Consider the following 24,472-nt stretch of genomic DNA (forward strand, 5'->3'; position numbering starts at 1 on the left):
ACAAGAGGCTGCCCTATACCCAGCCAGGCCATTCTTCCTACAATCATCATCATCATCATCATCATCATCATAGTTACAGGTAGGTAGCCGTGTTGGTAAATAGAAAATAAAAAAATTCCTTCCAGTAGCGCCTTAGAGACCAACTAAGTTGGTTGGTCTCTTAGTTGGTCTCTAAGGTACTACTGGAATGATTTTTTTCTTTTGTAATAATAATAATAATAATAATAATAATAATAATAATAATAATAATAATAATAATAATTTGTTGTTCAGTCATTCAGTCGTGTCCAACTCTTCGTGACCCCATGGACCAGAGCATGCCAGGCACGCCTATCTGTCACTGCCTCCCGCAGTTTGGCCAAACTCATGCTAGTCGCTTCGAGTAACATATAGTAATAATAATATAATATTATTATTATTTATACCCCTCCCATCTAGCTGGGTTTCCCCAGCCACTCTGACGAGCAGCAGCGCTTGAGAGATTCAGGCAAAGGACATTCTTCCCAGTCCTAAGAAGAGCCTGGCTGCCGGATCCAGCCAAAGGGGGCCCTTCCGGGATCCTGTTCTCACAGTGGTCAACCAGATGCCCACCATGGGAAACCTGCAAGCAGGATCCCAGCGCAGGAGGACACTCTCCTCTCCCATAAGTTATGGACATGCCATGAAGGTGCATGTTGAAAGATTCAGGATCCCATAAAGGACTGTGGAACTCCCTGCCACAGGAGGCAGAGATGGCCTCCGACCTGGATGGCTTCCAAAGAGGGCTGGAGGGATTCATGGAGGAGAGGGCGATCCATGGCTACAAGCCACAAGGGCTGGGTTTCGCCTCTGCAGTTGGAGGCAGCAATGCTTCTGAAGACCACTTTGTTTTCTGTTATAATAAACTTTATTTGCACATTAAGCGTTACATGTAATGAAACACATTACTGTTGTAGTAAAAAAAAACTCCACACAAAAAGGAAAAAAAAATAAGAAGAAACGAAAAGAAAGAAAAATGATACAAGGGGGGGGACTTCTAAAAAAACATACAGCTATTTAAGAAATAAAAAACAACCATCGATGATATTCTAAACTAATGATATTCTAAACTAAACACATATTTCCAGTAAGAGATCCTTTTATCTTGATCATATCTTTTTCTCCTCACAACTCTCACTTTCTTATCTGTACCCACTCTCTGGCTTTATTCCCTGATTTATTTAACGACTTCCTTCTACCTCTAAGCGGTTCCTAATTTCTCATACCTTAAAGTCTCTGCATCCATTTTTAGCTCTGCGAAAAAACATTCTCTTATCTCTGTGGATAATCATTTCATCATATAATTTTTAAAAACATCCCATTCTTTTCTGATCTTATCTCCTGAGTGATTTCTTATTGATTCTGTTAATTTCGCCAATTCCAGACACTCGCATAGCTTATGGTTCCATTCTTCTTTTGTGGGTATTACATTGCTTTGCCAGTACTTTGCTGTCAGAATCCTGGCAGCCGTAGCAGCATCAAGAAAAACCTTTATTGACCTTCCGGATGTTTGTTGTAAAAATACCTAATAAGAATAATTCTGGTTTTTTAGGAAATGTATATTTTAACATTTTATTCCATTCTTCATATCTTCTTCTTTGGCGATCCCTCGTAGCCGAGTAAGATTGTCTTCCATAAACACGGTTTTAACCGTGAGTCCGTAAGTGACTGTGGAGGCCAATTCTGGATCCACACGTCCTTCCATAGTGGGGACATTGTTTTCCGGGCAGGAGTTGATCCCGGTGAGGGTTTGCCAAGCGTGCCTTCCTCTTAGAGTGTTTTCCCCTTGCGTCCTGAGTTCGAGTGTCTTCAAAGCCCGTGACATCTTTGGTAAAAGCTGTTCTTCAACTGGAGCACTCGCAGGCCAATGTTTCCCAGTTGTCGGTGTTTATACTACATTTTTAAAGATTTGCCTTGAGAAGTCTTTCAACCTCTTTTGTTGACCACCAGCATTACGCTTTCCATTTCTAAGTTCGGAACAGAGTAACTGTAGTTGCTTTGGAAGACGAGAATCAGGGGCATCTGAACAACATGACCAGTCCAACAAACTTGATGTTGAAGAATCCTTGCTTCGACACTGGTGATCTTTGCTTCTTCCAGTACACTGGCATTAGTTCGCCTGTCTTCCCAAGTGATGTGTACATTTTTCGGAGACACCGTTGGTGGAATCTTTTGAGGAATTCTTCATATATCATGTCCCAAAATAATTTAACTTGAAGACCACTTTGTGGAAACCGCCAGTAGTGGGGGAGAGCTCTCGTGCTTGAATCCTGTTGGCAGGTTCCCCTTGGGGCAGGATGTTGGCCTGATCCAGCAGGTTCTTCTGAGGTTCCTTTGAGGTTTCTGTGGGGCCCAGCCCCTTCTTCCCCATTAACACCTCCTCAGGCTCAGCTCCATTAGCTCCTCCAGGGCTCTGCTGCTTAAGGGCTGCTAATGGCCTGAGATTTTGGGGTGGAGGAAGATGCCCTCCTTGGGTGTGCTGCTTGTTGCTGCAAATTGCCCCCAAGGATGGGCTCTGAGGACACACCAGGGCTGGTAGGATGCCTTCTGCAGGGTGTGCATGAGAGAGAGAGAGAGTTCTTGAATACTTGCAGCAGGCAGAGAGCCATCAAGGGACTGGCCTGGCATGTGAGGCTGCCCTCATTCCGCTGTCTTGTGCAAATGTATTGGATACCCACCCACCCCAAGATTGTGAGGAACCAAATATGGACAAGAGGAGATAGTAGAATCATGGAGTTGGAAGGGACACCAAGGGTCATCTAGTCCAACCCCGTGCAATGCAGGAATCTCAACTAAGGCATCCATGACAGATGGCATCCATCCCCCTCCCCCCCCCCAAAAAAGTCCACCACCACTTGTGGGTGACTGTTCCATTGCCAAACAGCCCTTACCTTCAGAAAATTCTTCCTAATGTTTATTCGGAATCTCCTTTCTTGACACTTGAAGCCATGGGTTCGGATCTTACCCTCTGGAGTAGGAGAAAGCAAGCTTGCTCCATCTTCCATGTGACAGCACTTCAGATATTTGAAGATGGCTATCCTATCTCCTCTCAATATCCTCTTTTCCAGGCTGAACATGCCCAGCTCCTTCAACCGCTCCTCATAAGGCTTGGTTCCCAGACCCTGGGTTGCCCTCCTCTGCCCATATTGCAGCTTGTCAACATCCTTCTTAAACTAGGGTGCCCAGAACTAGACACAGTCCTCCAGGTGGGGCCTGACCAAGGCAGAAGAGAGTGGAGATGGGGGGACAAGGGATTTGTGCGCTTGACTAGCAAGGGCCTTGTTATTGTCTTCCATTGCAGTGATTTCCAGACAGGTTGCTGTGTTACGACTATTGTTCTTTTGGCTGATTAATATTCTGCAGTCTTTTAAATGTGTTTATTGGAGGGCGCTTTTCTGATTTTCTTGTTTTTGTTTTAAATATATGGTTGTGTTTTTAACCTTGTATTTTTATCTTATGATGAAGGACGGTATAGAAATCTAATAAATAAAATGAATAAATGAATAATATTGCAATAGTGGAAACGAGAAGTGATTGTACCACATTAGAAAACCGCATCTTTGTAATGCCACCCAAAGCCCCTGGAGGCAAAGCCAGAACCCAGTGGGGTCTTGGGGGGGGTCTATCTCCCCAAACCAAAAGTCACTCCTGCAGATGCAAACTCTGCCCCCTCGCCAACTTTGGCAAGACTTTCTCATGGCATCCTCCACATCAGGGGCTCAAACATCTGCTCATCTGCCAAGAAGAATGACCACCTGCATTCAACCTAAGACAAAGAGGGCACCCTTTAAGCAAAATAATAAATGACATAAACCTTATGTCCGAAATTACCATGGCCATAAAAAGAGTTACAGGTAGGGAGCCGTGTTGGTCTGCCATAGTCAAAACAAAATAAAAATAAAAAATCCTTCCAGTAGCACCTTAGAGACCAACTAAGTTTGTATGCACACAAAAGCTCATACCAAGAACAAACATAGTTGGTCTCTAAGGTGCTACTGGAAGGATTTTTTTTAAAAAAAATAATTATTTTGTTTTGACCCTAAAAAGAGGATATTCTGACACCTTTTTGGAAACAAAGGCTATTTAAATGGAGATGGCCATAAGTTCAATCCTGTCACTTGTGGGTTTTTATCATACTTATCATCACATGTGTTAATCGGCTTCTCAGTTATCAGCACAACCTTTGTGCAGCCTGAGTGGCTCCTTGGGACTCTGGAGAGCTTCAGGCTACGAAGCAAAATGGAGGAAGACCAGAGAGCAGTTGGCACAAATCTCCTTCCATGCCAGATGGATGCCAACAAGTCCGTACTGAAGTTATTAGAGTGTTCTGCTTTTATGCCGTATTTATACCACCTTATATTACTTAAGTATGAAAGTGTGCTTTAGAAATATTGGAATAAAATCAATATCATGGTCTGTGCTCTCCTGTATTTTATTCCTGATCTCGCTGTCTACACCCCCCCCCCCAAAAAAAAATCCAAGTATGTGTGCATACACACAAATGCACATACACTCACTTGCAGCTCAGGGTGGCATTTTTGTGCATCTGGCGAAGTGGACAGAAGGTTGTGGCGTCAGGATGTCTTGGTCCTGAAGGTGCCACAAGACTCTTGGTTTCTTGTGCTGCAACAGACTGAGGTATCCCCCTCCCCACCCCCAGAAATTCCTATATCCGTTAATTTCCTGATCCGTTGGAAAGACTGGGCCTTTCGTGTCCCGTGGAACTCCCTGCCACTGGAGATTCAGCAGGGGACGCCTGCTGGGCAGAAAACTGACTTTTTATTCCACGCCATCAAGAATTCACCTTTCCACAGAGGCAGGTGGACTTCGGATTTCAGCCTGTTTGGTACAGATTTTACTGGAAGGCTTCATTGCTGCAGGAAGTAATAATGTGCATTTTTATTACACAGAGGCATAAAATATAATAAAGATAATAACAATAAAGATGATAATAATAATAACAACAATAATAATAAACACATACACAGACACACATATGAGAGAATATGAGAGAGACGGGCTGGGCACGGGGCACACGTGTGCGCATGCGCGAGATGTCAGGCTTCCAAGGCAGGGAGGGATTCCGGAACCTTGGCGCCGCTCTGCCCGCGCTCACTCGATGGTGGCGTCCTTTCCGAGCCTCCTTCCGGGCCGCGGAGCATTGTGGGGCGGCAAGATGGCGGCGCTCAGCGGTGTCCGGGCGGTTGCCAGGGTGAGTGAAGGGGAGCGGACGGGGGGGGGGGGTCTCTGTGAGGTGCCCCTTGGCAGGAGGGGCTGAGCCGCCCAGCAGGAATGGCCCCCGCCCCCCCCGTGGGCCCACCTTGCAGGGCCGCTCGCTGCCTCTGGGGCATTTGCACCCCACCTTCGTCCTCCCAGGAGAGCTCCGGGGGCCACGCGCGCCCCTCTCCCCCTCCCGCTACAGCCTGGTGCAAATTGATTGAAACAAACAATGTACAGTGGTTTATTGTACAAAACTCACCTATACGTGTATTAGTCACGGATATGACCTCCGCTCTTTTTAAGCAGCGTTTGAACCTGGTTTGGCGTGGAGTCTTAACTAGTTTCAAACAGGTAGGTAGCCGTGTTGGTCTGCCATAGTCAAAACAAAATAAAATCCCTTCCAGTATCACCTTAGAGACCAACTAAGTCTTATTTTTGAAGACAGGAGTGCCTGGCGTGCTCTGGTCCATGGGGTCAAGAAGAGTCGGACACGACTAAACAACAAGTTTTATTTTGCTACTGGAAGGATTTTTTTTCCTGACTATGGCAGACCAACACGGCTACCTACCTGTAACTAGTTTCAAACAGTCCCTGTTGGTTTTCGGATCTCACTGGAATCTGCGCCCAAATGAGCTTCTCCATAGCCGTACAGTCTACAGCACGGAGGAGACTTTAGCCCACAAATTCTCAATGGGATTGACATCTGGGGAATTCCCTGGCCAATCAAGTACGGTACCTGTATTTGCTGCTCTGTCCTGAATTTCTTCCCCACTTTCAATATGTGACAAGGGGCTAGGTCCTGCTGCAATATCCCAGGACCGTCAGGATACCTCTTTTCCAGCTCTGGAATTCTACTCTCTTTTGTAGAACTTCAATAGATTGTGGTGAGCGCATCATTCCTTCTAATGACTGAAGGCTTCCAACACCATAATGATCAACTGACTTTTCCTGTTTGTTTTGAGTACAGGATTATGAGCAAGATAGAAAACATGCTTTGTTTCAGTTAATTTGCACAAGGGTGTACAATGCCCGCCACAACAGCCCTGCCAGGTAGGGTCAGGCTGAGAGACAGCAATGGGCCCCCAAGGTCTCACCCAGTGGGCTTCATGGATGTGCGGGGGGATTTGAACCCTGGTCTCCCCCAGGTCCTGGAAGCCATTCAGTGCCCACAACAGCCCTGCCAGGTAGGGTCAGGCTCAGAGGCATACCCCCCAAAGAACTTGTGAAAACGGCAGCCTTTCAGGAAGAAGCTTGTCTCTAGAATTATTTATTTCATAAAATGTATACGTGGCTTGATTGTAAGAAAAACACCTCAAAGCCGTTTGCGAAAAGATGAATCAAGAAAATCATCAAGAACAAATTACAGTAGCTTAAAACCAGTTACAGGTGGGTAGCCGTGTTGGTCTGCCATAGTCAAAACAAAATAAAATAAAAAATTCCTTCCAGTAGCACCTTAGAGACCAACCAAGTTTGTTCTTGGTACGAGGTTTCGTGTGCATGCACACTTCTTCAGATAGCATGCACACGAAAGCTCATACCAAGAACAAACTTAGTTGGTCTCTAAGGTGCTACTGGAAGGATTTTTTTATTTTAGTAGCTTAAAACGTACAAGAGGTTAAATGACTGAGATGGGTTAAAGTTCACATCCACTTTCTAAGCATCTGGGTAGGCTTGTCTAAACAAGAATGTTTTTAGCAGTGAAGGTGCCTGCTTGATATCAACAGTGCTGCCACACTAGATGACTGAGTTCTTATGTGCAGAAGGGGTATTAAGTGGCACTTGCAGCAGTGCTAATTCCCCCGACTGAAGCAGTTGAGCTAAGGTGATCTAGGTCAGCCAGTTCCCAGTTGTTAAGAGCTTTAAATACTAACAGTAACACCTTGAACTTGGCCCAGTTGCAAATCTGCAATCAGTGCAAATCTAAAATAAGGCTTCCTGCCAGGGGTTGAAAGATAGTTAACATAATGACTGGGGCTGGTGGGAGTTGGGGGGTCCAGCAACATCCGGAGGGCCAAAGGTTCCCCATTCTGACCTGCAGAATTCACTGTCACAAGGTGATTCTTATTTTTATTAAATTTTCAACAAAAATAAAAAGCAAACAACAACAAACACAAACAAAGAAAATTATACATAACAACAATATGAACTCCCTAAAATGGGATTCTCCGAATCCCGTGATCCCCCCCTCCCCCCGGTTCCTTAAATTCCCTTTTCAGCAGCATGCCATTTCTACTCCAAATTATTTTTTCTACCTCAAGTTTCCTGTACTGTATTAATTGTAAAATTACAAGTGTTCTTAAAATCCTGCCAATGTATTAACCTGTTTACAATACTTTTGCAAATGCATAATAAACATTTCCCATTCTTTTTTTAATTTCTTACCATCTTGATTTCTGAGCTTTCCAGTTAGTTTTGTCATTTGAGCATAGTCCATTAACTCACTGTCACAAGATGTATTGGTGGCCACTGACTTGGATGCTTTCGAATGTATTTAATACAATGTTATGCATGAGCCGTGATAAACAAGAGGAACCTCGCAGCCTCTCCAAATGTGCCACTGGTTCGCTGGGAGCAATAAATTGGGGGTGCTGTTTCCTACAGTGCCCTTTTGTGGGGTTTCTGGTAGGACACTGGGAAACTGTGTGGGATCAGCTCCTTATATCAGAAGCTAGAGCCCGTTTAAAGCTCTAAATAGCCTTGGCCCAGTATACCTGAAGGGGCACCTCCACCCCCATCGTTCAGCCCGGACACTGAGGTCCAGCTCCGAGGGCCTTCTGGCAGTTCTCTCCCTGCGAGAAGTGAGGTTACAGGAAACCAGGCAGAGGGCCTTCTCGGTAGTGGCACCCGTCCTGTGGAACGCCCTCCCATCAGATGTCAAGGAAATAAACAACTATCTGACTTTTAGAAGACATCTGAAGGCAGCCCTGTTTAGGGAAGTTTTTAATGTTTAACGCTGTATTGTGTTTTTAATATTCGGTTGGGAGCCGCCCAGAGTAGCTGGGGAAACCCAGCCAGATGAGCAGGGTAGAAATAACATCCATTCATTCATTCATTGAGAAAGGGCCCTTCTTTGACCCTCTGCCAGCGTTCCCTTTCTCTTGCAGGGTCTTCTGCTCTCGCAGAGCTGTGGGGCATGGAGGAGCCTCGGCACCTCAGCTGCTGTTCTGCAGAAGCCAGCCATGGTAAGGCCCCTCCCCTCCCTTCCTCCAGCTCCCGACTTCCTCTGTTTATTGATGACGTCTCTATGTCGCAATTCTGTGCTGCAACCAACATCTGAAGCAGCGTACGAAATGATAAGAGAGCTGTAATTCATCTAAAAAGGAGGCTAAAATGTGGCCATACCTTACAGGGTTGTTGTAAGAGATACCAATGATTGTGTAGTGCAGAGAGAACAATTGTAACAAACAGATGGAATTGAAAAAATGACATAAAGATTGCAATGAGAGTACTGAAATTAAAAGTTAAGGAAGTCAAAGTGTGGTGGAGGGGAGTGATAGGGTGGGGTGATGGGAATTCACGAGGGGGGGGAAGGATATAGGTTTATATATGTTTATGTTCAATGTGTTTTTTTCTTTTGTATTGGAAGGGTATCTTACCCTCCCTTCTCCTTTATGTAGTACAAAAATGAAAATGAAAAAAATGAAAAGCAAAACTATGAAATAGGCCTGTAGAACGAGTACAGTTGCACATGGGTTAAAATGACAAAAACCAAGTTGAGACTATGTTATCAGATTATCAAGTATATCTCCAGATTTGTCAGGCTTGTGATGAGGGTTGTGTGGTGCTTGATATCCTTTAGGAAAGCTCAATTTGAGTGTAGTTATAGTTTTCTCACTTCATGGAAAGGACCTTAAATTAGAAAGAAAGAGAGACTCACTTGCTTGGAATACCTTGAAGAAGAAGAAAAAGAAGGGACCATTTTTTATCCCATTTATTAAGTCCAGGATAAGAACACCCTCCCAGTAGTGGAACGTCCTCTGGGAGAGCACCTGCTCTCATTGCACAAGGTCCTAAGTTCAGTCCCTGGTGTCTCCAGTGAGGAGGATCAGGAATCGGAAGATGATGGGAGACCCTCCTCTGCCATAAGCCCTGGAATGTTGATTCCAGTCAGGTGATTCTCCTGGGCAGACAGGCTGGCCTGCTGAGGCCGCTTCCTATATTTGCTTGGATCTTCGTTTACGCCCTTCCTAAATGTCTCCCTCATTGGAGGCTTTTCAACAGAGGTTAGATGGCCCCCTCTCAGGGATGCTGTAGTGGTGATTCCTACATTGTGGGGGGCTGGACCAGATTACCCTTGGTGTGACAGTTCTGTGACTAAGTTTTTTTTTTAAAAAGAGAGATAAATCTGTGCTGGTCCTGCCAGGGTGCTCATTTAGCTGTATATCTGATTTGCATAATTCCCCCCAGCTTAGATGATTGGTTTTTTAAACCTCTTCTCGAGGATGGGGAGTAAAAACCAGATCTGCTCTCCTTGCCATGAGGAACAGGATGGGTGTGACTCTGTGCTCTCTTCTAGGCAGAGAGCTTCACCTCCAAGGGGGTATTCCCAGTCACCATGATCCCAGGGGATGGGGTGGGCCCCGAGCTCATGCACTCCGTCAAGGAGGTATTCAAGGTAAGAGCGCTTGCTTTGCTTGGTGATTTCTCAAGAGCTTGGCTTTGGGGGTACCCCGCGTGGGCTGGGAGGAAGCAAAGGGCTGGCTGGCTGAAACGCTCCTCGTCTCTTGCGCTGAATGAAGCCATGGCATCTGTGGTCTGGTCCTAAGGTCAAGACAGTGGGGCTCAGATCAGAGTCCCAAGCCCAGCTGCATCACACGGTTGCTGGGGAAAATCTCTCCTGGCTTGGCTCACCCTTGGAGGTGCCTGTGACAGCCAGTATGGGTGTTGTGCAGTGCCCCCCCCCCACCTCAACAAGATTCCCTTTCCACATGTGACATTCCTTGCAAGAGGCGCAGAGGGATGCCCCCACACTACTTTCTTGTGCATGGGGAAGTCAGAGATCTCCAGGGGCAGAAGACCCAGCAGGAGGACACCCCACCTTCTCCTCTCCTGTGTGTTTCTGCAGGCAGCTGGTGTCCCTGTGCAGTTTGATGAGCACCACCTGAGTGAGGTGCAGAACATGGCCTCAGAGGAGATACTGGATCAGGTCCTTGGCTCCATGAACAAGAGCAAAGTGGCCCTCATGGGTATGACGTGAGGGGAAGTTGGTGGGCAAGGGCTTCCTTCATACGCCTTGTGCCACAGTCCGCCCCAGAGGCCCATGGCGTGGATCTGACCACTGGTCCTGTTAGCTAGGCATGGTGGGAATTGTAGTCCCAAACACCTGGAGGGCCGGAGTTTGCCTGTGCCTGAGATTCTGGGCCATGCCTGATCTCCTTGCAAAGAGACGGCTTTCTCTGGGCTGCCCCTAGCGAGGTTTTGGAAACTGTCAGTTCACACCTTCATGGGGGCTCCCATCACCTTATTACCCTGTGGCTCTCCTGTGCAGAGGGCTGGGGTCTTTTCTCACTATCTCTCACCATTGCAGGAAAGATCCACACCCCCATGGAATACAAGGGGGAACTGGCCTCCTACGACATGAGGCTCAGGTATGTTTTGGCAGCCTTGCGCGGGTAGACGAGATAAACTTCAAATGCTGCCACCATCCTTGCTGTTGTCTGAAAGGATTGAAATGTTGTGTTTACCTGTATGATGCTTTCCCACAATGAGCTGTGCCCAAAGCAGCAAACATTCAAAATACAGCCATACCTCTACTTACGTATCCCTCCAGTTATGTAAACTTCGGCTTGTGAACGCGGCAAACCTAGAAGTGTATACTTCCGGGTTTCGCCACATGCGCAGAAGCGGCACCTCCGGGTACGGAATTTTCAGGTTGTGGATGGAGCCCTGGAAGGAATTAAGGTCGTATCCGCAGGGTCCACTGCATCAAAATGCAGAGCATGTCGGTAAATTCAAAAATTTCAAAAATTGCAAGAAAAACCCACCAAACCGTCTAGCCTTAAATACATAAATACAAAGTGAAATGGGAGTTAATTAACAATAAAGTTTCTGGTGCCAATCTTGCTGCACTCCAAGGAGTCCAGCTTAAATGCATTTCAGAGGGGAGAGGTAGATCGCATACGGGGGCACACAGGTGAGGTGAAAGCCACGGCTCAGGTGCCTTTGCCTTATTCAAGGCTGCCCTGTATAGGGAAGTTTTTAATGTGTGATGGTTTTAGGGTTGGGGTGGGATGGGGCAACCCAGTCAGGTGGGCTTTATTATAAATAATAAAATTATTATTATTATTATTATTATTCATTATTATTGCTGGGCCAGCCCATCACGGTGACTGAACAGACAGAAAATTGAATGAGCAGCCAGGGGGGCAGATTGAGTTGGAGGATATGGGGCTGGCTGGTGTTGAGACAGCACTTTAAAATGATGGTGGTGGTGGTAGGTTATAATAATAATAATTTATATAATAATAATTTATTATTTGTACCCCGCCCATCTGGCTGGGTCTCCCCAGCCACTCTGGGCGGCTTCCATCAAACATTAAAATACATTTAAAATATCACAGTTTAAAAACTTCCCTAAAGAGGGCTGCCTTCAGGTTTTTTCTGAATGTCAGGTAGTTGTTTATTTCCCTGACCTGTGATGGGAGGGCGTTCCACAGGGCGGGCGCCACTACCGAGAAGGCCCTCTGCCTGGTTCCCTGTAGTTTTGCTTCTCGCAGTGAGGGAACCGCCAGAAGGCCCTCGGCGCTGGATCTCAGTGTCCGGGCTGAATGATGGGGGTGGAGACGCTCCTTCAGGTATACAGGACCGAGGCCGTTTAGGGCTTTAAAGGTCAACACCAACACTTTGAATTGTGCTCGGAAACGTACTGGGAGCCAATGCAGATCTCTCAGGACCGGTGTTATGTGGTCTCGGCGGCCACTCCCAGTCACCAGTCTAGCTGCCGCATTTTGGATTAATTGCAGTTTCCGGGTCACCTTCAAAGGTAGCCCCACATAGAGCGCATTGCAGTAGTCCAAGCGGGAGATAACCAGAGCATGCACCACTCTGGCGAGACAGTCCGCAGGCAGGTAGGGTCTCAGCCTGCGTACCAGATGGAGCTGGTAGACAGCCGCCCTGGACACAGAATTGACCTGTGCCTCCATGGACAGCTGTGAGTCCAAAATGACTCCCAGGCTGCGCACCTGGTCCTTCAGGTTGTCTCTGTAACCTGGACTCCCTCTTCCAGGCGCAAGCTGGACCTCTTTGCCAACGTGGTCCGTGTGAACAGCCTGCCTGGCTACAAAACGCGGCACAACAACCTGGACCTGGTGATCATCCGTGAGCAGACGGAGGGGGAGTACAGCTCCCTGGAGCACGAGGTGGGTGCTGCTAATAATAAAAAATAAATAGATAATTTATGTGCCCCCTATCTTGCTGGGTTACCCCAGCCAGTCTGGGCAGCTCCTGAAAAAAGATAGTTAAAACACAATACAACACCACACATAAAAACTTCCCTGAACAGGACTGCCTTCAGGTGTTTTTTGAAAAGCACAAAGCTGATGTTTATCTCTTTGGCATCTGCTGGGAGGGCTTCTGTTCCTGGCTGTGCTGGTCCTGCCGTTTGCCTAATGTTACGCAGTTGAGCAGGATGCAGGGAGTGTGAGAGCCGCTGTGTGAATGGGAAGGACATTTTTAGCATAACGTTTGGTGATGGGGTTGGGGGTGAAAGGCTGTGTACACTGACAGCCCCCACAGTAAAACGGGGAACGGGGAGGAGAATAAGCTTGTGTGAACCTTTGGGGTGGGGGTAGGAAGGGGAGCATGCAAAGTAGTTTTCTAGTGGGTTAGGAGCCAGCCTGCTGAACTGTGCACCCCTCTGGTGTGGGGCTTCTCCCCTTGGCTCTGGAGGAGACAGGCTCTGCTTGCTTCTAATTCATTCATTCATTCATTCTAAGCAGGTTCATTTAGCTGTAAGGGCAACTTGCCTAAGAACGTTGATGTACAAGACAACCCCGGTTTGCAGGCTTACATTCTAAAAGACGCAGCACACAAGGAAATGGGGTGGGGTGGGATGAGGAAAACAAGCAAACTCGGGCCCCGGTTCTTAATGTTGTAAAGTTTGAAAGGAAACCGTTCTCGAGCAGGAGGGGGAAGAGGAGGAGGAAGAGCCAGGTGGAGCCAGTCTCTGTGCTCGAAAAGGGGGGCCCTGGTGGGGGCAAAGGCCAGCTTGCTGGAGGGAGCCTTCCTTCACGTGGTTTGTGCTGCTTTTGCCCCCTCTGTGCTCAGAGTGCCAAGGGTGTCATTGAGTGCATGAAGATCATCACTCGGGCCAAGTCGCAGCGCATTGCCAAGTTTGCCTTTGACTTTGCCACCAAGAAAGGGCGCTCCAAGGTCACGGCCGTCCACAAAGCCAACATCATGTGAGTGGGGAGCATGGGGAGGGCGGGGGCCAGGCTGGCTGGGGGCTCCTTTTCCCTTTGCTGACCCCCAGCCCCCGTCTCAACACCCAGGGGATTCCAAAGTGTTTGTGCTGCCACACAAGGGGGTCAAGTTCTTACAAATGCTGAACGGCTATTCTGTGGCCCTTGTGACGGAGCCAATTCCATGGAACAAAGTGGTCGACCTGTTGAAATGAATGGCCTAACTTGGTCCTGCTCCTGACTTTCAGTGGGTCAACCTTAGTTGAATACCACCCCAAGTCGGTCTCCTGTTTCCCCCTTACCTGTGGACAGCGCCCAGAATTCCAAACTGCCTTCTCTCTCTCTCTCTCTCTCTCTCTCAGGAAACTGGGCGATGGGCTTTTCCTGCGCTGCTGTAAAGAGGTGTCCGAGTTGTATCCCAAGATTAAATTTGACACCATGATCATAGACAACTGCTGCATGCAGGTAGGCCAGGCCCCGCCCCTGTCGGCCCCTCCCTCCCCGCTGCCTCCTGGCAGAGAGAAGGCCCTTCGGCAGATGCAGTCCCTTGGGGACCCTTGCCCCTCTGCCCAGGCCTGTGGGTTGCTAGACGAGTCCCCCAGCGTTGGAGGTGTGCCCTTGCAAGTGTCGGTGGCAGGGCGGCCTCACCCACTCCTAGCCTGTGGCCTGCAGAGGAGCTTGGGCACAGAAACGTGAGCTGCCCACCAGACTGACATGATGGGAGGGTGGTGCCTGCCGCGATTCCACGTGCGACGGGGTGCCGTGTCTCCCTTCCAGCTGGTGCAAAACCCTTACCAGTTTGACGTCTTGGTCATGCCCAACTTGTACGGCAACATCATCGACAACCTGGCAGCCGGCCTGGTGGGTGGAGCCGGCGTGGTCCCTGGAGAGAGCTACAGTGCCGAATACGCCGTCTTTGAGATGGTGAGGAACCGAGCGGGTCGGGTTCGCCCTCCCACCGTCCCACTGGGGGCTTCAGGGGAAGCTTGACGTGTCTGAGAGCGTTTTCCCCTTTCCTTCCTTCCAGGGAGCCCGTCACCCCTTTGCTCAGGCTGTGGGGAGAAACATCGCCAACCCCACGGCCATGCTGCTCTCCTCGGCCAACATGCTGCGGCATCTCAAGTGAGTTCCCTGGGCTGAGTGACAAGAGGGCGGGGAGCCAGTCGTGCCCCTCGGGCTGGCCTTCCTCACAGGGTTATTACTCCTCCTGACGGCCTCCTCTTTCCTCCTCCCCGGCTAGCCTGGAATACCATTCCACCATGATCTCGGACGCCGTGAGGAAGGTGATCAAAGTTGGCAAAGTGAGTATTGAGCCGCCTGAGCTCCGTCCTTTCGTTCCTGCTCTGTGCTGAGCCTGTCTCCGCTTCTCTTCCCTCCGTGTTGTGCCCAGTCCTGGCTGGCAGGTTCCTCTCTTGGGGCAGTTGAGTCAGGGGGGGGGGTCGGCTTCAGGCCAAGGAGACAGATGACTCGCTCCCCCAGGAGGAGGAGGAGGAGGCTGGCTATTGGGGTTGGTTTGTACTTAGAACTCACCCTTCATCAAATGGATTACAAAAACATCTTAATTAAAATTCTTTTTCAATTATTATTATATTCTATTTATTTATATCCCACCTTTTCCTCAGCGCAGGACTTAAGGCAGCTTAGACAAGCTAAAGCAGCACACATAAAAAATACAGAAAGCTAAAAACATATAAAAGTTTAAAAGTGATCAAACTATAATAGAATTAAAACGGCATGAAATCAAATCCTTTAAAATACAGATAGTAAAAACAACACAGCACCATTTAAAGCCCTTGCTTAAAGAACAGTTCTCAAAGGCCTGTTGGAATAAAACAGGCTTCACCTGCCAGCAGAAGGGCAGCCAGGAGGGAGGCAGCCCAGCTCCTGAGAAGGCCCCCTCCTGCGTTGTCCCCCCAAAACTCCTAAAATAAAACCCCCCAAATGACAAGAGTAACCAAACAGCATCACAGAGCAGCAGGAGGAGGGAAGTCTCCTGCTCAGCCAAAGGCCTCCTGGGTAAATTGGCCAATGGTGGCCAGGCATACATCCCTCCAAGGGGAAGTCAGTCTACCCCCCTGGGAGCCACCACAAAGGAGGCTCTGCCATTCTCCCCCAAGGCCTTGCATGCCAGCCAGGCCTCCCCTGCTGATCTCTACACCTGGGCACCCAAGTCCGTTTGCCCAGGCACGTGACACGCCCCTCATTCACCAGCACAACTGCAGCTCTCCGAGAGACGCCACAGCCCAGAAAGCCAGTTTCTCCATGTGGAACCGGGAATAAAGACCAGAGTGCCTTAGGCAGCACAGATTCCCTTGGCAGGGAAGGGACTGTTGACCACAGTGCCAAGAATGGTGAGCACATCTCCTGCCCCGCTGGAAGAGAGTCACTCACAACCCTCTTCCCCCAACCCATCTCGGACTTCTCCCACCCTGGGGCCTGGCCTCTCTCACACCCACAACCTGATTCAGAATCGGGTGTGTGGTTGTTCCATCCCTGTGACTCCCCTAAGGAGAACACCAAAGGAAGACCCCTTTGGGGTGACCTCGCCGCTTGTGGCCTGGCCACTCACAGGACGGGGCTCCGTTCCCGGCCCATCCTCCCTCCTCTCCCCAGCTGCAAACAGCCAGGCAAGTGTACTTGCTGGTATCCAGCCGGATGTGGGGCTGGGGGTCAGGCCCTCCCTGCCCCCTTCTCCCAGCTGTTCCCCTTGTGCTGTCGTCTCCCTTCTTCAGAGCCTTCTGTGGGTTGATGTGCCGTCTTGTGGTCTGTAGCCTTGGTGGGCTGAGAGTGTCTCTGTGTCTCCCTCTGCCTCTCACTTTCTCTGGGTGCAGCTGCTTGGCTTGGGACTGTCCCCTTCCCTCTTTTTTTTTGGGGGGGGTGTTTTCCCCCTCCCACATCTCACAGCCACGTGTCTGTCTCCCTCTCCCCTCCCTCCCTGTGTTGGATTGTAGGTGCGGACGCAGGACATGGGCGGTTACTCGACCACCTCTGACTTCGTCAAGTCTGTGATTGACCACTTGCACCCCCACTACGGGGCCTAGGGCTGGCCTGGCCCTTGGCTGCCCCCCGCCCGGCCCTCCCAGTACATGGGCGCCACAGACATCTCCTCCCTCGGGGCTGCCTGTCTCAGAAGAGATCTGGGCGTGCATATCTGAAGCTGGCCAGTCCCTACTGGGGCAGGAATGTTTTCGTGCTCCCCCTCCCAAAAAATCTCTTAACCCTGGATGTCGGTCCCACAAATGAATTGAGGAGACTCCTTGTTGCTTTGAGCCGTTGGGAACTGCTCCAGGCCTGGGGTCGCCATGCAGGCCTCCCCCCGGAGGCCCCCCCCCGCAAAGACTTGCCCATAGCTATGAAAAAGCAGGCACTCTGAGAGGCGGGGGTCCTGTGGGCTGCTCTGCCCCTTCCCATTCCCCCCCTTTTCAGGGTGGAAATACCCCCCTTTCCACTGAAGCCCAGGCTGGAGCTGGCCTTGGTCCCCCTTTCAAGGGGAAGAGGGTTTTCCTGCCCATAGTCCCTTTTCAGCAAAGCTGAGCTCTGCAGGCGATTCTGTGACCTTTGTGGGGAAGGGTCCCAGTCCCCCCACCCTGCTGAGGAGGGTACAGTTTTGTGGCAGGACCCTTGGTTCCTGCAGTTCTGACACGGGAGGAGGAGTGCTGTGTGTGTGTGTGTGTGTGTGAGAGAGAGAGAGAGAGAGAGAGAGAGAGAGGTGGGGAGGGTAAAAAGGAGGTTTTGTTACAGCTGTGGTCCCTTGCAGAATCATGACAGCCCGGCACCAGTCTCTGCAAATGGACCTTTAAATCCACAGAAATCCGGGTCATGGGGATTTGTCAGACTCTGCCATGGGGGTTGTCTGGTTTTGAGGAGTGGGGTGGCTGCATTGGTGTGAGCGTGTGGGCAGAAAATCCCATGTGTGCTCGGCTGTCATCGTGCTCCATATTAATTGTGAATAAAACTGTTGCAGATTTTCTGCACCAACCAGCTCTGCTCCCTCCTTGGGGCTGTGTGTGTCTGATTCCTGGCAACATCTCTGCTGCAGACCCCGGAGGAAGAGCACAGGGCCTCTGGACTCCAGACCAGGCCCCTGGAGAAGTTCCAGCCATGGGTAACTCAGCCCCAAATGGCCTGGCAGCCCTGGAGGGAGCAGGGTTGCCGTGGGCAGGCTTCCCTCCCTCCCTCCCTCCCTGCTCTTGGCCCACGGATGGATGCTCCCCTCTCCCTCTCCCTTTCCAGCTCTGGGATTTGCTGCATGTCAGTGTGAAACATGGAAATAAGGTGATGCTCCCTCTCCCTGCCTCCATATTCATTTGCACCTTGTCCATCCTGCACCTTCAGCCTCAATGCATGATCATACCTGCCATGGCTGGCAAAGCAGCAATCACTAAAATAGAAAGTGAGCGTCACCCTTACCATCGGCAAGTCATCCAGGTAGTTTGGATTGTTCCGCAAGTTAGAACTGAACACGTGAGTGGTTCAGAAAAGAAACAGCCGTCGGGGGGAAGGTGCCAGGCAGGCCTCCCTGGAGAGGGCATTTCAGTGGCAAAGGGTTCCAGTCACCCTCCGCAGCACTTCAGACCAGGGTGGGGGTGCCAGCAGAAGGCCTCTTTATGGTAACCAGGAGGTGAAAACTCTCCTCCCCTGAAATGAGGCAGGTGCTGGCAGCAGCGGTGTCATTTAAGCTCTGGCTCAAGATCCCCCTCCCCCGGCTCCAATGATTTTGCTGGCTGGCCTGCTTGTAAGGATGCCTGTTCATTTAGCCTCTCCCCTGATGGGCCAATTGTACTTTTATGAAGCACCTTAGGATTTCTGGAAGGTGGCATATAAATATTTTTAAATAAATGGGGACGCAGGAAACTCAACGTCAGCTTAACCCCCTCAGTTCCTGACAGATGCTGGAAAGTGCTACTGAAGTTGTCCTTCTAAGCACCCCGGTGAGCAGGACTTGCTGAGGATGGGGCAGCCTGACTTCTGCAAGGATTGGGAAGATGTAGCAGACCAGGATTTCCCAGCAGCATTTGCCCAGTCGCTGGCCAAAAGCCCCTGAGCAAACAGCTGCTTAAGGAACAGGAAGCGCAGAGGGGCAAATGGAGAGAAGTGAAAAGTGGAGTGCCCAAAGGAATGTGCAGGGACTGGGGTCGTTTGCCTGATCTGGAGTCAGGCTTGCAGGTGAAACTCATGGAAAACAAGAGGTGGCTCTGAAGAGCTCCAAAGGGCGCTCTCCCAGGCATGCGAGAGGCCACCAAATGGCAAATAAGTACAGCGGTGCCTTGGTTCTCAAACTTAATCCATTCTGGAAGTCCGTTCCAAAACCAAAGTGTTCCAAAACTAAGGCACGCTTTCCCATAGATAAAATGGATTAATCCATTCCAGACTTTTAAAAACAACCGCTAAAACAGCAACTGATCCCTAAAATGAAAGCAATAAACAATGTACTGCAGTCACACAATCAGTAGCTGAACTGGGTTCCACAGTCACAATAACAAAACAAAAAAGCCGCAAAAACAAAAATGCAAACTAAATAGCAAAAACAGACCTCGGCGTAACACTCAAAACGGAGCACGTTCGGCTTCCGGAAAAAGTTCGCAAACTGGAACACTTACTTCCAGGTTTGCAGTGTTTGGGTTCCAAGTTGTTTGAGTGTCAAGGCGTTTGAGAACCAAGGGGCCACTGTACAGTGTGAACAGTTTGCTGAAAGTAAGTATATTTGCTGTGCCTGGGGTGGGCGGCAAAGGTCCCCCTTGACATCTGTGCTTACAGGGTCTGAGCTAGTGGGGAAGGGGTTGTGGGCGGCAAGTGGGAAATGTTGGCTCCCTATGGCAGCAGTGAGAAAGGCAGAAAGCTGCAGGGTGGCGAAGGACCTTTGAGGTCTTTTAGCGCACCCTGCTGCCTGCACATTGCAGGATCCCTGACGTGATGGATGGCCGTCACCCCCTACTGGAATTCCCCCAGCAAAGGACAGCCCAACGCCTCCCAAGGAAGAGGCTCCCACCTTTGTGCAGCTCCTGTCTCTTAGGAAGCTGTTTGTCCTCCTGTCCTTCAGCCAAGATCTGCTGCTTTGCCTTTTCCTTGCTTCTCTGGAGCGACAACAAAGGACTCCGCTCTGGCTTCTGCAGGACTGACAGCCCTTCAGATCCTTGCAGATTGCTCCTCACCCAGACCCCACATGCTCCAGCTTGACCTCAACTTAAACTTCCCCCAGTACAACTAACAGTCTTGTAGAAACACGGTGGAACTTTATAATAATTGCAAAAGAAATCCACAGTACCAGGCAGGCCTTTATAGCGCCCGAGGCTTCTGCTGTGTTGCCCATCAATTGCACGCAATTGGAGAGTCACCCGCACTCGCTATTTAAGTGGTAGTTGCCAGAGGATCTTAAACAGGGATTACTTGATCTCAGACAAACACACCACAGAAAAGAAAGGTTCAGTTTGCTGGGGGGGGGGCGGGGCGCATAGCTGTCAAGTTTCGGATTTGAAAATAAGGGATCAGCAGTCTCACCTATCCCGCGGACAGTCACATGTCAGTGGTGGGTGGAGCCAGAAGCAAAAGTGGGCGGAGCAGCAATGTAAACTCCAAGCGGGCTCGGGCTCGGAGCGGAGCAAAGAGGAGGACAGCCAGCAAAGAGGAGGGCAGCCATGTGCTCCATGGAGCCCCATCGTCTTCTTGTCTGATCCCATCAAAACAGGACAGGAAGCAGCAGCTGCTCAAAGGCAGCCAGGCTCTGCCCACCAGCTAGCCCTATTGGCCGGCTGAGGGGCTCAGTGGCAATGGATAGGGGCTGATGCAGGGGGAGGAATACACCCCCCTGTAAGCGCGGGAAACGGCTCCCACTTGCTTTGAGGGCTGAGGCTTTTCTCTCCAAGTAGGCGAGGTCTTCCCACCCAGTCCCTGGCCAGCAGGGGAGGAGCTGCTTCCATTAAAAACGGGAAATTTAAGGGAAATAAAAAATAAGGGAGAGCAGCGGGAAACCTCTTAAAATAAGGGAGAATCCTGGGGAAAACGGGATACTTGACAGCACTGGCGGGGCGGCAAAAATGCAGATTCCAAAGACTACGCAAAAAGGACAGAAACTCTTTAGGACCTCAGGGATTCCTCCTTCATGGTGTCCAAACAACTTTCTCATCATTCACAGCTCGGACCACACATTGGTTAAAAATGCTGTCGGGTGAGAACCAAAAGATTATTTCACAGACGCGCTTAAAAGGGTCCTTGCATGTTTCGCTTCATGGCTTTGTAGGAGGGCTAGACTTGCACACAAACACGCATATAAAAATGAGGGCCCTAGTGGGCAGCGCATGGACAACTCCTGCACTTAACAGCGTGGTGAGAATACAGGTAGTTTTTCACATGATGCCAGAAATGTCACCCTATCAAATGGATTACCAGTAAATTAAGGACTGGCCACAGAAATGATTTCCACAAGACTTTGTAATGTCCGCCAACTCCAGATAGCTTTAGAGAAGTCTTCTGAAGTCACTGAAAAAGAACCAGATCTTTGCTGCAGATTTTTGTGGGGGGAAATTTTGGTAGAAATGGAGAACATGCAATAGTTTGTTAGTGCTCTTTACACGTCAAAGGTCACATTGTTCCTTTAGGAATATAAAATGTGTAATGTCTAATTTGGTTTGCCATTAATTTATGTTTAGTATATTAAAAGTTCAGTTTGTGTTCAAACAATAATTACAAATTTACTGTGCATTTTGAAATGTTTACGATCTTTGTTACAAGACTGTAAACTGCAAGCTGATGAACTGTAAGAAACCTCTTTGACCATACGAGTTTACAGGTATGAGCAGGCAAAAGCAATCAAATGGGAGGACTCAGCTGCATTATAGTTTTAAAAAGAGGAAATTATTGTTCAAAACTCCCATTGTTCTAGGTGCATTTTGCGACAGGAAATTTCATTAGTGCAATCAGTTTCTGAGCTCTGGGTGCAGCACGGCACCTAAGATTTCAGATTAAAACTGCAGAGTTGAAGGAAAGGAGGGCCTTTTCCAGCCTCCCCACTTCCAGCTACTCTCTGGAGAAGACACCTTTAAAATATTAGGGCAGGGGAAGGACTAGACCACGTGAATAACGAACGTAATATTTTAGCTGCAGTTGATTCATTTTCCTGTTATAAAAAAGCACGCCTAGACATTCCGTTGTTGCACCCATAGCCTCGGTTTAAGGTGCGATTTAGCTCCTAGCTTTCATATCTCTTGTTTCCAACAATGTCCACCATTGTGATGCAGTCACTTACTTCCATAAAGAGAGCTGAGCAAAGCAGGATTGGGGGAGAACCAAGCGGAAATAAAAACCAGATGACATGTCACCAGCCTATTTCTACCTGTCTCTGTTGCTTCTGGTCATTCATGTTTATCTTCAACTTCTAAAAAGTGAAGTTTTTGCCTAGATTGGAAAGAGTCTCTAACACTCCTTTGCACCACAGGCCAAAATAATTGGGGGCAAATGCAAGAGTTTTTGGAAAACAAAAAAGGGAGGGTGGCTGGACGGTTTGAAAGGCTGGGATAAGAAAGCCAGCAGCGGCCTCAAGAGGAAGGAGACCTCCGTGCTCTGCTCTTTCCTGCAGCAGCAAGACTGCAGATGCATTGCCATTAGTGATCACTGGGCCCAGCTCTTGCTTTGGCTCCAACTAGAAGGGAGGAGTGTTTGTAAATCATGGGATCTGCAACAGAAATGAGGGTATGTCGGTGTGGCTTCTGGCCCCTTCTTAATACCCACCCACCCCCCTTGCATGAGCTTTTCAATTTGAACCTCCAGCAGATGGCAGTCCTGAACAAGTCACTCCCCATTGTTGGAAGGTTTTTGCAGTAGCTCTTCCCTCTTGGCTTAGGATCCAGGGAAAACAAGCCCCCCCCCCCTTTTTTGCTAGGATTCTAATGTGATAAAACAATTTTAAAATCTTCCAAGTTCTTTGCAATTATGTATTATGTGTAATCCACTATTTTGGAAGTTAGCAGTAATTGCATAATTAACATTGGTACCTGGCACTCTTTGCAATATTCCATTCCCACAGAATTTGCTTTTCACAATTCCACCCCGAATAACACATAATGCATGTGATGCAGTGAACTGTAGCCCATAGACGTTCACACCATAAACACAGTGGTTCCCAGTTGGTAGGCCACCCAGGGGACCCGTGGCACCAGTCATGTAACAAAAACCACCATGAATATCAAAATTTTCAAAAGTTGGGGGTCCATGGCTTGGCTTTTTTTTAAAAAAAAGGGGTCCGCAGAACTTAGCTAATTGGAACCACTGCCATAATAAATATGGAAGGTTTTTTTAATTAAAAGATTTTCTTGATTTACAAAAGTGTGTGCAACGTCTCTCGTATTGTTTCCAGGTAACATTTTTACAAATCAGTTTCATTTGTTGAGACATTAGGAAGAAAGGGGGGAAAGATAGGTGGGGTCGGGTGACCATGTTTCTATTTTACTTAATATATGTAGAAGAGTTTGGATTTGATATCCCACTTTATCACTACCCGAAGGAGTCTCAAAGCGGCTCACATTCTCCTTTCCCTTGCCATGGTGGATCTCACCAATAGAAGCCATTGCCAGGAAAAATTAAATACAAAAAAAATTTGGCCGACATATAGACAATTAATAGAAGATCAGGAAGGCAAATATAAAATAAAACCATTTGAGGAATTAAGGAGATATGGAATTGATAAGTGGCAGGTTTCTCAAAAGAAATTTCTAAATTCTGAAGAGTGGTGATACAAAATAATAAAAAAGTAATATCTGGAGCGTATAATGGAGGATGGAGGAGGAAGTAAAAGAGACAATGTTAAGGTGGTCCATACAATATATGTGGATCAATGGGATAAATTTTGGGGAAAGGATATTAAATTTACGGCTTCATATAATATTAAGAATTTTTTAAAGATGCATTATAGGTGGCATTTAACTCCTGTGAAACTTGCGAGCATATACAAATTAAAGTCCAAACTTTGTTGGAGATGTAGGAAAGAAGTGGGGACGCTATTGCATATGAGGTGGCTATGCGAGGATATAAAAAAGTTTTGGTTAATGGTACATACAGAAATGACAAAAATGGTGAAAAAATCAATAGTCAAGAAACCAGAGGCATATTTGCTAGGCTTACTAGATGAGCAAATACCTAGTGGAAAAAGAGTGTATTTTTGTATGCTAGCACGGCCGCCAGAATGGTGATAGCAGCTCAATGGAAAACACAAAAGGTCCCAACAAAGTATGAGTGGATAGGCAAGTTAAACGAATATTTGTTAATGGCAAAACTGACAGCAGCAATAAACCAAACAAATCAAAATTTGAAGGAACAATGGAAGTGTTATGAGGAGTATATGGAGAAACGTTGCTCAAAGAAAGAAGTGCTAATTTGCTTGGAGTAAGAGATATGACTTTGTTTTGGAAGCGGTGTATTATTAATTAATATTCTTGCACAAAGGACTCTTCTGGGGGGAAGAAATGGTCTTTCTGCTAACCTCCCCATCTCTCTTCACAGGTGCGGACACCAGACATGGGCGGCTACTCCACATCCCATGACTTCACACGTGCCGTTATCACAGCTCTGACGGAGTAGGGCTTGTCAAGAAACGCATGGGGGAGGAATTCAGAGATTAATTATGACGCTTTCTGCTTCTGCCAATTTATTTATTGTGAGCTTAGCTCAGTGTTGCACAAATAAAGTGAATGTGGCCACTCCCATGAGTTGTATGCATGAAATACTCCGAGCAGACCTTCAGGGGAAGTGAGCGGCAGTCGAGTTCAGCTCCCTCTGACAAGTGAAAAGCAGCTCTACGCAAAGAACCGAAGTCTGCAAATCTTGCACTCAGTCAGCGGAGCACC

At 48.4% G+C, this 24,472-nt stretch overlaps 1 protein-coding gene across 2 annotated transcripts; it reads left to right on the forward strand.

Moving 5' to 3' along the window:
• Positions 1-5,129: 5,129 nt before the first annotated feature.
• On the forward strand, positions 5,130-24,329 carry IDH3B (isocitrate dehydrogenase (NAD(+)) 3 non-catalytic subunit beta). Of its 2 annotated transcripts, none has more exons than XM_033161149.1 (12): positions 5,130-5,230; positions 8,343-8,420; positions 9,755-9,853; positions 10,304-10,424; positions 10,766-10,826; positions 12,464-12,596; positions 13,504-13,637; positions 14,000-14,102; positions 14,415-14,561; positions 14,665-14,759; positions 14,878-14,938; positions 24,129-24,329. In XM_033161149.1, the coding sequence occupies exons 1-12, from the start codon at positions 5,138-5,140 to the stop codon at positions 24,204-24,206; spliced, it is 1,203 nt and encodes a 400-aa protein (XP_033017040.1). In that variant the 5' UTR covers positions 5,130-5,137; the 3' UTR covers positions 24,207-24,329. The 2 variants fall into 2 exon arrangements, with proteins under 2 accessions (XP_033017040.1, XP_033017039.1); XM_033161148.1 differs by lacking the exon at positions 24,129-24,329 and adding an exon at positions 16,589-17,619.
• Positions 24,330-24,472: the final 143 nt, after the last annotated feature.

The sequence above is a fragment of the Lacerta agilis genome, chromosome 9 (assembly GCF_009819535.1).
Source record: "Lacerta agilis isolate rLacAgi1 chromosome 9, rLacAgi1.pri, whole genome shotgun sequence".
NCBI classification, from domain to species: domain Eukaryota; kingdom Metazoa; phylum Chordata; class Lepidosauria; order Squamata; family Lacertidae; genus Lacerta; species Lacerta agilis.

What these genes read in the sequence shown, in the direction of transcription:
- IDH3B (XM_033161148.1), top strand. Translation starts at nt 5,138, where the DNA reads ATGGTGGCGTCCTTTCCGAGCCTCCTTCCGGGCCGCGGAGCATTGTGG. An exon ending in ACAGCTCCCTGGAGCACGAG is followed by an intron (nt 12,597 to 13,503) that starts GTGGGTGCTGCT and finishes CTCTGTGCTCAG; the next exon opens with AGTGCCAAGGGTGTCATTGA. An exon ending in AATACGCCGTCTTTGAGATG is followed by an intron (nt 14,562 to 14,664) that starts GTGAGGAACCGA and finishes CCTTCCTTCCAG; the next exon opens with GGAGCCCGTCACCCCTTTGC.